At 51.0% G+C, this 14935-nt stretch overlaps 1 protein-coding gene and 1 long non-coding RNA gene across 8 annotated transcripts in view; one reads left to right on the top strand and one right to left on the bottom strand.

Annotated features, from left to right (window-relative positions):
- Window positions 1-9352, top strand: part of KDM2A (lysine demethylase 2A) — a 105275-nt gene extending 95923 nt beyond the window's left edge. For all 7 annotated transcript variants that reach the window (XM_082340802.1, XM_082340805.1, XM_082340804.1 and 4 more), the window contains 5 exons: window positions 1789-2501; window positions 4398-4561; window positions 5156-5314; window positions 5895-6110; window positions 6547-9352. In XM_082340802.1, coding sequence (XP_082196928.1) covers window positions 1789-2501; window positions 4398-4561; window positions 5156-5314; window positions 5895-6110; window positions 6547-6728 — 1434 coding nt within the window. In that variant the 3' untranslated portion in view covers window positions 6729-9352. The remainder of the gene's footprint in view (window positions 1-1788; window positions 2502-4397; window positions 4562-5155; window positions 5315-5894; window positions 6111-6546) is intronic.
- A 2711-nt stretch (window positions 9353-12063) lies between these two features.
- On the bottom strand, window positions 12064-14346 carry LOC309605256. Its single transcript, XR_014231319.1, has 2 exons — window positions 14276-14346; window positions 12064-12420 (listed from the first exon to the last, which is right to left on the bottom strand). It is a non-coding gene; the product is annotated as an uncharacterized lncRNA (long non-coding RNA).
- Between the last annotated feature and the right edge of the window lie 589 nt (window positions 14347-14935).

Raw genomic sequence — 14935 nt, 5'->3', positions numbered from 1 at the left:
TATATTTCTTTTGAATTTTAAATTTTGTTTTTTTGTATTATTGAATATTGTCCCCCTTGGGGGTCTGCAAATTCCTGAGGTTCTTTTACAGTTTGGGGCCCTTGAAAAAGAGGAGCCACAGCTGGGCTGTTTGAGGAGGGAAATGAGGTGAACTTGGGCTGCTCATGAGGAATGAAACTTGAGGGGAGGCAGTGACCTGAGTCAGCTGGTAAATACGGTGGTATACTGGAGTTTCCAGTTAGGCAGGTTACATTTTTGTCATCTTCACCTTTGTGGCAGAAAGCCCTGCCCTCGTGCCCAATTGTGTCCTACAGAGGCCGTCCCTTCTCTGGAGGGGATCAGTGCCATGACCTTGGCCCCAGGCTACTACTGTTGCTGGTCCAGTGGTCACCAGTCATGTCAAAGGACCAAAAAGACGCTGGTTACTCCAGCCAGGAAGGCAAGACCTGTTAAGGGCACATACAGAGGAGGCCGTTGGCCTCGTGTCAGTCATCCATGCCCTGGTGGATGATTCCAGGTACCCTGCGCAGGAGTCAGGACACGTTTCCTTGTTTTCTTTCTATTTCTTCCCACTTAGGCACTGAGGTCATTGAATTTTCAGTCTAAATATCTTTGAGGGCAAGGATTTCTGGAGTTGACTAGTGCTAAAGTTCTCCTTATTCCAAGTTCTTATACTAGCAGCAAGTTCTTTTAGTAATAGCTTTTACATGTGTCTTCACTGGTGGTGGTGGTGGTGGTGGTGGTGGTGGTGGTGGGCACTTGCTGTAGCAGATGGATTGGCAGAGACTGTGTTTAGTGTTACCTTCTAATGCATTGTAAAAGCCACCACCCAAAAGTTGGTCATTCTCTTCCAACCATAGTGATATAAGAATATAAGGAGAAAAGGGAGCAGAATTCTTGCATAGGGACACAAAATGTCTCCTTAAGGAAAATCTGAACTACTGCTACGATACCTAGTGGAACACATTGGTTAGGCTTCATTGCAGCACAGCCAAGGTGGGCTCCAGGAAGGGACAAGTGACCGGTGAGCACAAGTGGCAGAGGGTGAGGTTGTGCTTTTTTTGTGAGATGTTGGCTTCACCAAACTTGAATTCCTCATTTTCATCCTGAGGAGATTCCTCTGGGAGCAGTGCAGTTTCTCGTTCTCGGCTTAATCTCTCACCTGTGGTTGGTCTCCCGGGACAGCGTGGGGCGCTGAGTGGAAGAAGCAGCCTGGTAGGGTCGAGCTTAGACCCTGGTAGAGCTAAAAGTCAGTAGTGTTTACTGCTATCACAATCAGCATCCTAGTTCACATATATATGTAGGCTGCTTTTCTTCCGACAGAAGCATCTCTTGGGTGTTTAAAATGGTCAGATGGCATAGGGGTAGAGTTGTGGCCTCCTTAAAGGATTTCTTTACCCAGGGAATTATAACCAAAAAATTGGGACAAGAGATGAATAGGGCAGGCTATGGAATCATGCAGCCCAAATTTGGATCCCACTCCTCTATACTTGGACACAGACCTTTCTGTCACAGGTAGATTTCCCAAGTGACCTATTTCGAGGGTTTTGCTCTGTAATCAGCTTTCTCCAGCACAGATGTGAGCTCAGTTGCTGATCCTGGCAGAGTCTAGATTGCAGACGGAGGAGATGACCACCGTGCAGCATGCAGAGATCCCTTTCCCCATAGAAAAGCAGTGGCCTGCCTTCTCGCTAGGCTTCTGAGAGCAACAGTGAGGTTGACCCTGTAAGTGTAGAGGGTTTTGAAGAAATGAGGCACTGACGTGGCGTTTGGGGGCCTGTTTTGCAGAAGCGGAAGATGGAAGAGAGCGACGAAGAAGCCGTGCAAGCCAAAGTTCTGCGGCCCCTGCGGAGCTGCGACGAGCCCCTCACGCCCCCACCTCACTCGCCCACCTCCATGCTGCAGCTCATCCACGACCCGGCCTCCCCCCGGGGCGTGGTGACTCGTTCATCCCCTGGGGCCGGCCCCAGCGACCACCACAGTGCCAGCCGCGATGAGCGCTTCAAACGGCGGCAGTTGCTGCGGCTGCAGGCCACAGAGCGCACCATGGTACGGGAAAAGGAGAACAATCCCAGCGGCAAAAAGGAGCTGTCTGAAGTTGAGAAAGCCAAGATCCGGGGATCGTACCTCACTGTCACGCTACAGAGGCCCACCAAAGAGCTCCACGGGACATCCATTGTGCCCAAGCTGCAGGCCATCACGGCCTCCTCTGCCAACCTTCGCCATTCCCCCCGTGTGCTAGTGCAGCACTGCCCAGCCCGAACCCCCCAGCGTGGGGATGAGGAGGGGCTGGGGGGAGAGGAGGAGGAAGAGGAGGAGGAGGAGGAGGAAGATGACAGTGCAGAGGAGGGGGGTGCAGCCAGGCTGAATGGCCGGGGCAGTTGGGCTCAGGATGGAGACGAAAGCTGGATGCAGCGGGAGGTCTGGATGTCTGTCTTCCGCTACCTCAGCCGCAGAGAACTTTGTGAATGTATGCGAGTGTGCAAGACGTGGTATAAATGGTGAGCAGGGATACAGGGATCAGGAATAGGGGTACGGGAGTAGGTGGCAGGTTTCCATATGAGAACAGCATGTGTCTTGGCATCTGGAGGCTTGTCGGGTCCTAAAGGATTAAATCAACCCAGTCTGTCCCCCAGACGGTGGGTCCTGTTAAAGATGTGGCCAGTTGTGCCTACAGGTGTCATCAGGGAAATTTGGCCCTTTGCCTGCTCTCCCTGCTACTTTCCCATCTCTCTTTACTGGACTTAAGAATGGATTTGTACATTTGGGCCTGTGGGATGGATTTGTAGTTTGTGCTAAAACTTCAGAGTCATAATCCCCCTACCCCACAGTCAACTGAACTTGTTATGCATTTGCTGAGAGCCTGTGATACGCCAGTCACTCTCCTGGTGCTGGTGACACAGATGACTGCTGTTAAGCCCCTGCCTCAGTTATGTCTCCATCTAACGAGAGAGGTATACATGCTTTTAAAAAACTCTGAAGGTGCTCACAGGCTCACAATTTTCCATAGTTTTAATTCTCATCCTCTAAACCTGGATCGGAATTCCTTTCTCCAGCAAGCAGTTCAGTTTTGAAGCTTCCTGAGACTTAGTTGTCCTTCTTAATGAGACCTGCCATTTCTTCTCAAGTTAAACGTTAAGACAAGGGAGGGGGGGGAGCCCTAGAGGTGATAAAGATTTCCACTGGGCATTGTTTTCCCTTAAGCTCCTGGACCCTAGGACATATCCTTTATATCTGGGTCAAATCCCATTGCAGTAGTTTTCAGAGTGTGATGCCTGGACCAGTGACATCACCTGGGACCTTGTTAGAAGTCAGGTTTTCAGGGCCCATCTCAGACCTACTGAATCAGAACCTCGGGGGCAGGGCCAGGCAATCTGTTTTTAATAAATTCTCCACCAGGGGATTCTGATACACATTAAAGTTTGAGATCCCCTGCTCTATTGTAAGCAGCCTGTTTCTGCCATAGAAGTTTCATGTGCCATTGGTGAAGTTTTTTCAGTCTTTAAATAAAGACTCCATTCTTTGCAAACTTTTTATTTCCCAAATCTGAATTAATATGTGATCTACCCAAATTCTCCTAATATTTCTCTTCATAGGGCTAGTGGGCCTGCCTGGCTCTATTCCTCAGTTTCCAGGCCAAGCCACATAAGACTCGCATTATGTGCCGTCTCCTCTTCCCCTGCCAGCCAGACTCTGAGCCAGGCTGGGGAGCAGGAACTGTAAAATATGAAACAGAAGCCTGCATGTTGCAGTGCTATTTGTGGCCTATGGACTTGTAGATTGCAGTGGAAGGGCAGGCCTCTCCCTTTCAGTTCTGGTCTGGACTGGCTAGAAAATGTAAAGATAGCACTGAAACCCAAGGGTGGTAGAGGACTCTCCAGGCCTGATTTTAATAAAGAGCCTCTTTCGACCTGATACAGTAATGGCTCTTTGTGGAGCTCAAGGCAAAATGAACTGTGGATGTGCCACGTAGCGCCCTGCGTCTCAGGCAGCTGGGAGAGACTGTGATGAGGGAGAGAGTAGAGGGAAGCCTAGTAGCTTCCAGCAGTGAGAAGTCAAGAAATTTTTTAATGTTCCCTTATATATACTTTGATGGGAGCCATACCATTTTAATGCAAATGAGGGGTTATAGTATATTGTTTTATTGTGTGTCCCTAACAATTGTGCTGTGTTCTCAGCCCATCCAGAGTAAATCAGGGTGAACTGGTCAAGTAATCCCTATTCTCTGAGGCAAAAAAATGACAGGGCATGATCCTTGTATGCATGTAGAAGAATCTAGGGAAGGTGAATCCTCCAGGTGCTCTGCTTTTCCCAGAAGCCTCCAGCAGCCTGTGGTGAAGTTCCTCTGACAAGGGACATCAGGTATCGACAGCTAGTTCTCTTTCCTTCTGTCACAGGTGCTGCGACAAGAGACTTTGGACAAAAATTGACTTGAGTAGGTGTAAGGCTATTGTACCCCAGGCTCTCAGTGGCATCATCAAGAGGCAGCCAGTTAGCCTCGACCTCAGTTGGACCAACATCTCCAAAAAACAACTGACGTGGCTCGTCAATAGGCTGCCAGGTGAGCAGCCCTGCGCTGTCCTTCCAAGGGCAGGCAGGGAAAGCTGCGTTGTTGGCAGCGCTTCTTAGAATTGCTTTAGGGCAATTTAGGGCAGCAGTCTGTGCCATTGTTGCCTTTCTGCTTAGCAAGAGACGTAGCCTGGGCCACCTTAACTGCCAGTCCCCACGGTGCCACTCTGGACTGGCGGGCCAGTCACTGCGGTAGACGATGAAGGGAACGGGGTCAGGTGCTGCTGCCAGCCCTGCGGGCCTGCTCAGCGTAGCCACTGAAGAGGAAATGTGAGTAAGATGCTGCCTCAGTCAGCCCCTTGTAAGGCCTTGTTCCCTTAAGCATTTTGAGGTCTTGGATAAAGAGGAAGTCACTCACACTTACATGACTCTGGTAGGAACTAAGCAATCCATTTTACCACCAGAGTTAGATGTAATTTCGGAAAGCATAGGAGTCTTTGAGCTGGATTACTAGAGTAAGATTAGGACATGGTCCCTCTCTCCATTAGACTGGGGATCTGTTTACCTTGGTCTGATCAGCTGGTAGTTGAGGCTTTGGATGGGCCGGTAGAGTGTATTATTGCGTGTCTGTTTCCTTCCATTGCAGGACTGAAAGACCTCCTCCTGGCAGGCTGCTCCTGGTCTGCAGTCTCTGCCCTCAGCACCTCCAGCTGCCCCCTTCTCAGGACCCTTGATCTTCGGTGGGCAGTAGGAATCAAGGACCCTCAAATTCGGGACTTGCTGACTCCACCGGCTGATAAACCAGGTATGCTCTGGGCCTGACTTCTCTGTGCTCCTCTTGGGGTAACTTTGTCTTTCAGCTGAACTTCATTCCCAGAAGCTAAGGTTCTGATGCTGTTGAAGAGTAGAAAAATGCAAATTGAAAACAGAATGATGGACTGCGTACAAGTACAGGTTACCTGTTTATAGATAACTACCAACAAAGAAAGGAGTAAGTCCATTTTGTGGGTTAGTGGAGCTTGGGGCTTAGAGAGTATAAGCCCGAGGAAGTCCAGGAAGGCTTCACGGTTGAGGTGGAACATTGAAAGCTGTTTCCGTGATAGTCTAGAAAAGTGCGGAGTGTGGGAAGGAGAGGAGCATTCCACACATACCCCTTTGCTGTGTAAGTGAGGCACAGTCCAGCAGCTGGGAAGAAAGAAAACGTGTCTGGTTTCCTAGAAACGGCCCCCACGCACTGCTCACTCCCTGAAGGGAAGCGTGTGGGCAGTTCTGCTTATTAACCCCTGCAGGGGGGGCCTGGCCAGCAAGTAGCTGAAGCTGCCTGCAGCTTTGGAGCTGGACTAGAGTTGAGAATTTTGATCTAGGCCCTTCTCTCGCCTGTGCAGGTCAGGACAATCGCAGCAAGCTCCGGAACATGACCGACTTCCGGCTGGCGGGCCTTGACATCACAGATGCCACGCTTCGCCTCATCATTCGCCACATGCCCCTCCTGTCTCGACTCGACCTCAGTCACTGCAGCCACCTGACAGATCAGTCCTCCAATCTACTCACCGCTGTTGGGTCTTCCACTCGTTACTCCCTCACAGAGCTCAACATGGCAGGTATGGCGCTGTGATGTTTTGTGACAAACTGCCCCCTGCCTCCCAGAAGCCCAGCCCTCCTTGGAGCTTGACCAGTAGAACAGAAAGAACATGGTCTGTTGACTAAACCATGATAATTTGTTTCCTGACATCTGGACAAGGACATGGAACTCTGTCCCTTGTGTAGCTAGCTGATGGGAACTAAGGCCTCGAGCAGTTGTCAGGTGCCTAAGAGCACGGACACCACCCAGCTGCAGTTTGGTGAGCCTTGCAGCGCAGGGAGTGCGGTGGCAGGGGGCCTTCAGAGGCCACCGTGCTGATGGCACTTCTGGTCTCTGAGCCAGGTAGTTATGGGAAAAAGGGGGCTTTTGTTTAGCATTTTGAGGGAAAGCTGGGAAATTGAGGCTCCTATGGCTGTGTGTACATAGCATTGTCCTTGTGGTCACTTTCCCCACAGGTTGCAATAAATTGACAGACCAGACCCTGATCTACCTACGGCGCATCGCCAACGTCACCTTGATCGACCTTCGAGGATGCAAGCAGATCACCCGAAAAGCCTGCGAGCACTTCATCTCAGACTTGTCCATCAACAGTCTCTACTGCCTGTCTGACGAGAAGCTGATACAGAAGATCAGCTAAGACACACCCAGCCCAGACTGAACAGGAAACCGATCTTCCCCTGACTCCCCAGCCAGGAGAGCCTCTCTCCCCGACCCTGCACGGGCTCTGAGGCCAGTGTCACACTCCCTCTCTGCTCTCCTGTCCCTTGAGCCCTTCCCTTACAGGCGGGGCAGAGAGGGTGGTGGACACCAGGCTTACCTGCCTGTTTCTCTCCCTCCTAAGGAGAAGGGGGTAGCAAATTGATCTGAGGGGAAAGCACAGGCTGTGTGCTGTCACAGTGCCTGCTCGCTTGCTCACCCACTCGCTCACTCGCCTGCCTGGAGGCTGGGCTCTCAGTTTGGGGTGTCTGTGCAACCATCATCTGCACTGGGCCCTGGGGTCCTCCTCCCCATCCATGGTCCCCAGCAGTGCCTGGTTCTGAGCAAACTCCCAGGGAAGAAAGTGGCCCTGTCTCCGTGGCCAGGTTCTCCTTATGGTGTCCAGTGCGTGTCTCTCCTCCGTCACACTCTCCCGGCTTATGCAGGAGGGGCCAGCAGCCCCAGGAACGCCAGCCCCATGCAGATCACACTGGTGCTGTTGAGGTGTCTAAAACCTCTTGTTGTGTCTGTGCTCTCCCTCCTCTCCTCTCCTTTAGCTTGATCCTGTCCGATGCTCGTGGTAGTTCACATAATGAGGTTCCCCCAGCCCAGACTTGCCTGCTAGTTTCTGTGAAGTCCTTGTTGCACTTATTGGGGTTGAGGCTCTTCAGAGGAGCTGGAACTGTCTACCCCAGGGACACCCCCATTTTATTGCTTCCCAGGCAGATTCTGAGACAGGCACCATCTCCCCGTTCCCCTCCTTCTTCAGCCTGCCCTGCCCTGCCCTTTTCCACACTTACCTTATTCCCGCCTGAATAGGGCTTTCCCAGGATGCGTGTCCTCAGAGGGAGCAGCCTATCTCCCCCAGCTGGGGGGGATCAGAGAACTAGGCCAAGTCCCCACCTGCCTCCCAGCAGGCTCCGGGCCTCAGGTGTCCCGTAGCCACCAGAGCCCTGGCCTGTGTCTAGCCCCAGTGGCTCACTGATGTGGCACCTTTGGAGGGGTGGGAGGTCCTGCTTAGAAGCCAGTCACCTGCCCTCTGCCTGCAGCCATGGAAGGGGGTGTGCATGTGCCTCTGTGTGTGTGGCTGAGTGTATTAAGCGTGTGTGTGGAGGGAAGGAGGGGAGCGTGGTATCTCCCACTCCACCGCCCTGTGTCGAGCCCCATCAGCTGCCCCCTCTTACTTTGCATTGAACGGCCTGTCCAAAGATCCTCTCTCTAGGGCAGCAGAGAGCTTTTTGCACTTTAAAAAAAAAAAAAAAAAAATGGAAAGAAAGGTCGGAATTTCTTTTGGGTCAATATTTAAGTGTGTGAGGAGATGCTCAGTAGCAGCAGCCTGTGGCAAGAGCTTATAAATGATAGACGCGGATTTGCACTCTGCTCCCCATCTGTAAGGATAGCGATAGCACAACCTTGCCCCACCTTCTCGTCCTCCAGCCCATCCCTTCCTGGCCCCTTTCCTGCAGCCCAGTCTCAGGCTCTCCTCCTCCTGAAGCCCTCGGGGCGAGGGGAAGGAGCCCAGGCACCAGGGGTCTGAAGTGTGAGCCACCCCAAGGAGAGACGCCACATGCACCCTTGCCACTTCCAAAGCAATAGAGGCAGAGGGGCTCCCTCTTTGCCACCTAGCCCAGCTTTGACCCTGGCATTGACAGGCCTCCGAAGAGAAAACTGGGTCTTGGGAGGGGGTGGCATTGTGTCTGTTTCTTCCAATCTGCTGATTCTCTTGGCTGCACCTTAAAAGCAGCAGTCTGCTCCCGTGACCCTCTGCCCCTTCCATTGGTCTCCGGGCCCCAGCCAACTGGGGCTGAAACTTTGAGGAAATGCCAGTGACTTATTCCAGAGTGCCTCAGTTAGGGGAACTTCTCTGTAAAGAACCCTGGGTATTGAGCAAAAACCTTATTAATATTATTGTTAATGACCTATAATTGGAAGCTTCCTGCCTTTTTTTGGTTGCTCCTGTGGAAAATACTGAAAAGATTACTTTGTTTTGTTTTCTTGTCTTTTTATAAAAGGGGAGGTGGAGAGACCCCTTCAGAGCAGGGATTGTGCCGGGAGAGTGCCTCTGACTTTGGGACATTTCATCTACAGAAATTTCCAAGCTGATGGTTTGTTTTGGGTTTTGGTTTCTATTTTTGTTGTTTTTGGTTTGGAAAAACAAGCATTTTTACCGCGCACGTAAATTGGTCAGCAGAAAAGGGAGCTCACGAGTGGCAGCCAATGGACCTGTGCCCTTGCTGGGTTTTCCTTTTCTCTGGGACTGTGAGGGGGAAAATGGTTTTTAGAGGTGAGGGTTGGTCCATGTGGAGGAAAGAAATGTCTGTCTTTGGAGACAGAGGAACCTGGGAGTTCTGCCGAATTTCCTGCAATCTGCTCTTAGACACGGCCTTGCCAGGAGAGCCTGCCTTCCTCAGACCGCGGGACCAGACAACCTGCCTCCATCTTTCCGAGCACCGGGGCGAAAGACCACAAGGAAAGGAAGAAAATTTATATATATATATATAATATAAAATCACTTGGTGATTAAAAAATAACTGCTCCATAAATAAAACTCCTAAAGTCACTATGTTTAAAGGGTTTGGTTGTGTTTTTGTTTTCGGAGAAATATTGTAAATATATATTTTTTGTTGCTGATTTAGAGTCAATCTCCAATGTTGTGCTAAAAAATTAAATTAAATGTAAGCATTAAGGGGACAAGTCATGCTATCTCAGTTGACACATTGGGGTTATTTTGGGCCAGGGAAGGAGGGAAGCTAGTTGGACTTTTGTTTTCTAAACGTTCTCCACTATTGGTTTTAGAAAGAGCAAGGACATCTTTCCTCTGACATGTGGGAATGGGAGATATTTGTGTAATAAAATTTTTAAAAGACAAAAAATGAAATAGCCTCCAATGGGAAATATTTTGATTTGGTTTTTTTTTTTTTTAAATAAAAAGGTTTTAAAAACAACAACAACAACAACAACACCTTTTCTGCCTTGGTGTGTGTGTGTGCGCCCATGTGAAAGAGGAAGAGTCAGAAGGTCCTGCAGGCTCTCGCCTCCCACTCCCCCCCCCCCTCCCCCACCCCAGGCCCGCAGTTCCTGCTTCATCCCTGAGTTAGCAGCAGAACTGCTATGTGCCTCTACTACTTGTCTTGCCTTCTTTTTTTGAATGTCAAAAAGCAGCACTTGCTTATGGAAACACCAAAACATTTTACTTCATGAAGGGGAACTTCTTAATAGATGTGAAAATTTAAGTATGAGGTTACTGGACCCCCACCCTTTCCCCACAAAGCAGTGCTTGGAGTGGCCCTACAGAGTCCTCAAGGAGAGCTGGGAAGGACCCCTGTGATGCTCTCCTGAGAGTGGGCCTGGGGGTTTCTAATCTTGCCATCCTGGACAGCCATTAGCCAAGGCCAACCTCCAACCACTACAGCTGTAGAACAGGCCTCTCAAGGACAATGCTGTTCGCGGTCACCGCACAAGGTGTGTGCCAGACAGGCTCCATTCGGCATTTGTCCCACAGTGTCTTGCTTCTTATTGAGTACAGGCTTCCAGCCTTTAGACGACTGTCCGACATGCTGCCCTCAGCCCTGACTGCACCATCTCAGGAGAGCTGAAATCCCACCCGGGAGGTCCTGAGGAGGCTCTCATCACTACCTTCAGGGCATCTGGGGATCCCTGCCCATCCTACTCACCAAGCTGTTAAGGACCATCTCCAATTCTGCTGCACGTTCTGGAAAAGCACGGAATCCTGGACGGTGAGCTGGTTCCCAGGCCACTTCCTGAGGTTGGATGTGGATGTGGCCATGTTCCATGTTGCAGGGGGAAGGCGGAGTGTCAATTCTGCCATCTAAATATCACAAGAGCCCCATCGTCCACCTCTCGATGACCTCATGCCTACCACCCTAGGTGAAGCCAGCATTGTCCAGAACCTTGACCCCAGCAGGAGCCCTGAGGCTTCCCAGCCTCTAGGCCAGCCCCCTGTCCTCCATGTTGGCAGGCAGAACATTTCTCTTAGATTTGACTACTTCTCTATTTAAAACCCATTAGTGTGTTTGTCTCAGGATGAAGTCCAAGCTTCCTCACTCACCATTTGCCCCTCCTACTCCCCTCCACCCTCATAGCTAACTTCAGTTCCACCATCTCTGGGCCTTTGCTGTTCCCTCTGTTGGTACACCTTCCGCAGTCTACATGTTACTTCCTCTGGGAAGCCATCTCCCACCCTGCTCAAGACTGGATCATATGCTGCAATAGCACCCTACTGGTTTTTAGGACTCCTTTAAAATCAGTCACCCCAGCTAGCTGGGAAGCTCCACCAGGACAGGGGTCAGACTGTCGCTCACCATGTCATCCCCCACAGCTGGCGCAGAGCTTGGCACATAATAGATGCCCAAGCAACAGTGCTGAGTGTTCCCAGTAGCTTGGATACCCAGAGGCCCGTGCCTCCGCAGTACAGCCAGTTTGTTGCCATGTTCTCCAAATTCACTACCTCATACGTCTTTCCCCTCCTTTCTTGTGTTAATGCTACCAGCTTTTTATTTTTTTTGGCCTGTTTCCAATCTAACCTGTATTCAGCTATGAATTAATCTTCCTAAAGCACGCACAAAAATCTTCAGTCTTCATGTGTAACGCTCCAGAGTCATGTGTAAACTCATCCTGCCACTGGCATCTGTAAAATGAGAAGCACCAGGTTGGTGGTAGGTGCTCCTAAGAGGCCTCAAACTGGACACCTCTGTAGTCACCAGGCTTGCTGTGTTCAGGGTGTGTCACCCTCACAACTATGAAAATCTATCCTTCCTTCAAAACACCTCTTCCTCCAGAAGCCCTTCCTGTTTCCCCACCAACCAGAAGGGATTAACCTGGACATACTGTACCTTTCACAGGCAACAACATAGTAAAAACAGCTGGCATCTACTGAGCCTTACTATGTGTTGACCACGGTTCTAAGCACCTACATGAATAACTCCTAATCCTCGCGGCAACTCTACTTTTTTTTTTTAAGGATAGTTGATTTACAATGTTGTGTTAGTTTCTGGTGTACAGCAAAGTGATTCAGTTATACATGTATATATACATATTCTTTTTCATATTGCTTTCCATTATGGTTTATTACAAGATATTGAATATAGTTCCCCGTACTATACAGTAGGACGTGTTGTTTATTTTATATATAGTAGTTTCTATCTGCTAACCAAGCTCCTAATTTATCCCTCCCCCACCCCCTTTCCCCTTTGATAACCATAAGTTTCTTTTCTATGTGAGTCTGTTTCTGTTTCATAAATAAGTTCATGTCATATTTTATTTATTTATTTAGGCTGTGCTGCGTGGCTTGTGGGGTCTTAGTTCACTGACCAGGGATTGAACCCGGGGCCATGGCAATGAAAGCACTGAGTCTTAACCACTGGACCACCAGGGAAGTCCCTTGTGTTATATTTTAGATACCACATATAAGTGATATCATATAGTATTTGTCTTTCTCTTTCTGACTTAATTCACTTAGTATGATAATCTCTAGGTCCATCCATGTTGCTGCAAGTGGCATTATTTCATTCTTTCTTATGGCTGAGTAGTATTCCATTGTGTATGTATGTACCACATCTTCTTTACCCATTCATCTGTCGATGGACATTTAGGTTGCTTCCATGTCTTGGCTACTGTAAATACATAGCAAGTCTATTATTATCTTCATTTTAAAGATGAGAAACTGAGTTATAGACATTTGCCTAAAGTGTCTTTGCTAGTAAAACCTGGAGACTGGCTGCAGAGTTGGTCCTATCCGCCCTGCTCCCTAGCCTCTGTGTACAAGCAATGGCATTTCACGCCCATACCCCACCTGGGGAAGGGGGTGGTGGGCAGGTGCCTTCATTCTATAAAGCCAAGGCTCAGAGAGGTAGAGTGAAGGGTCAGTGGCAGGGCTGGGACACACGTGAATTCTGGGCCTGGGACTCTGGAGCTTGAGCCTTTACCCCAGCTCCCTCGTGCCTGCTGAGCAATCAGGCTGGGTGTTTGTCCACACCCCCTCCCATGGCACTTTTTTTTTTTTTTCCATTTATTTATTTTTGGCTCTGTTGGGTCTTCGTTGCTGCGCGCGGGCCCTCTCCAGTTGCGGTGAGTGGGGGCTACTCTTTGTTGAGGTGCACGTGCTTCTCATCGCGGTGGCTTCTCTTGTTGCGGAGCACGGGCTCTAGGCGCACAGGCTTCAGTAGCTGTGGCACGTGGGTTCAGTAGTTGTGGCTCACAGGCTCTAGAGCACAGGCTCAGTAGTTGCGGCGCACGGGCTTAGTTGCTCCGTGGCATGTGGGATCTTCCCGGACCAGGGCTTGAACCCGTGTCCCCTGCATTGGCAGGCGGATTCTTAACCACTGCGCCACCAGGGAAGCCCTCCCATGGCACTTTGAACTTCTTAAGGGTGGGGCTAGACTTAGCTAGCTCTGCTTCCCCCCTTCATCTGCCCTGGGAGTGGAGGGATAAGGAAATTTACTGAGCATAATGAAAAGTGGATTTATAGGAGAGGGAAGCAGGACCAATTTCATGGGTGAGTGACCCACGCAGTCACACGGGGCCCTGCCCTCAGATGGACCCCACACTTAGTTTAATGCACTGTTGTCACCATCTTGAAATTCTTAATTTTTGAGCAAGAGGACATGCATTTTATTTGCAGTGGACCCCACAAATGATGTAGCTAGACCTGGGGAGAGGGCCAATACCAGCTCCCCCCACCCTACCAGGCCACCTCTGTGCTAAGTGCCATTTGGGTGGCCAGCAGCAGAGCAGGCCTGGCACTTGCTGGCTGGGGAGACTCGCCCTACCACCACCTTTCCAGGTGCCAGGCCGGAAAGGAAACCTCAGCGCTGACACCCATGTACGGGCAGGAAACAGTGAGAGCAGACACCCAACGTCGGAGAGGACCTGTTTTGCCCTCAGCCTGGCGCTTCTGCCTCCCCACCCGCCCCACTCCAGAGAGCTACAAGGGGGGCAGGAAGTCCAGCTGCTATGCCCCCAGACTGTGCCATGACAGTGCTAGGATGGCAAGACAGAGGGAGAGAAGCAGAAAGAGACCCAGACCCAGAGAGAAACACCCTGAAAGACCCAGAAAAGGAAAGGCAGAGAAAGAGGTAGAGAAAGGAGGAGGGGAGAAGAGAAATGAGAGAAAAGAGACCATGGAGGACGCTGAGAGAGAGGCACAAGTGAGGCCCAAGGTACTCAGGACAGTGGCCACTCAGCAAGCCATCTCCCTCGGCTCAACACTGCACACACATCATCTCCGTTTATCCTCAAAACAATCCAGTGAGGCCAGGAGGGAGGCGCCCCGGGTACAGATGAGAAAGGCAGTGCTCAGAGAGGTTCAGTAACTTGCCTAAGGCACCCAGAGCGGCAGCAGGAAGTGGCACTAGCATTTGACCCCAAGTCTTTTCCGCACACATCCTCCCTCCCTGCCCCTGACACGGCAAGTACCAGTCGCCACAGTGGGGCCGGTGGGGGCTACGAGACCCTGACTGGGACACTCACAGGCGGGCTGAGAGGGTCAAGGCACAGACACCCACGGCGGGAACGCAGCAAGACCTAGCGCTAGGCTGAGCCTCGGACGTCGAGGCGCATGCGCGCTGGGACTGGCCCCCGGGCGGGCGCTGGGGGGCGGGGCGGGGCCGGATTCAGGGGCGGGGCCGGATTCAGGGGCGGGGCCACGTTGCGCTGAAGCTTCAAGGCGGAAAAGGAGACTGGGGCCCGGGGCAGCCCTGGGGCTAGTGACCTTACGGAGGGTTCCGAGGAGAGCCGCTGCTCCAGGGAAGTGCGTCGGGCGGAGCCAGCGGTCTGGAAGCCTGGCCCAGAGTTGTGGGCCATCAGAGGTCCTTGGACTGTGCGGGAGGGAGCAAAGAGCCTGTCTCCTGGAGATGTAGGAACCTCCTGGATAACCAGGCTCTTTGCTCCCTCAGGGCCTGTGCACTTGCTGTTCCACATGCTTGGAAAGCTCTTTTCCCTGCCCCTAACAAAGCTGCTTCCCTCCTAGCCTAGCTCTGGCAAAAGTGCCAGTCCGCAGAGGTTTCTCCGACTTCACCTGAGGAGGCTGCTGGCTCTTAAATAACTTGTCACTTGCCTCATAAGGATGTTTTGAGCATTAAATGAGATCATCTGGGTTCTAGGAACAGTGCCCTGCACGTGGGGAGAACC

This window comes from Balaenoptera borealis (genome assembly GCF_965194805.1).
Source record: "Balaenoptera borealis genome assembly, chromosome: 11".
Lineage (NCBI taxonomy): Eukaryota > Metazoa > Chordata > Mammalia > Artiodactyla > Balaenopteridae > Balaenoptera > Balaenoptera borealis.
This window is presented reverse-complemented; position numbering and strand designations above follow the sequence as displayed.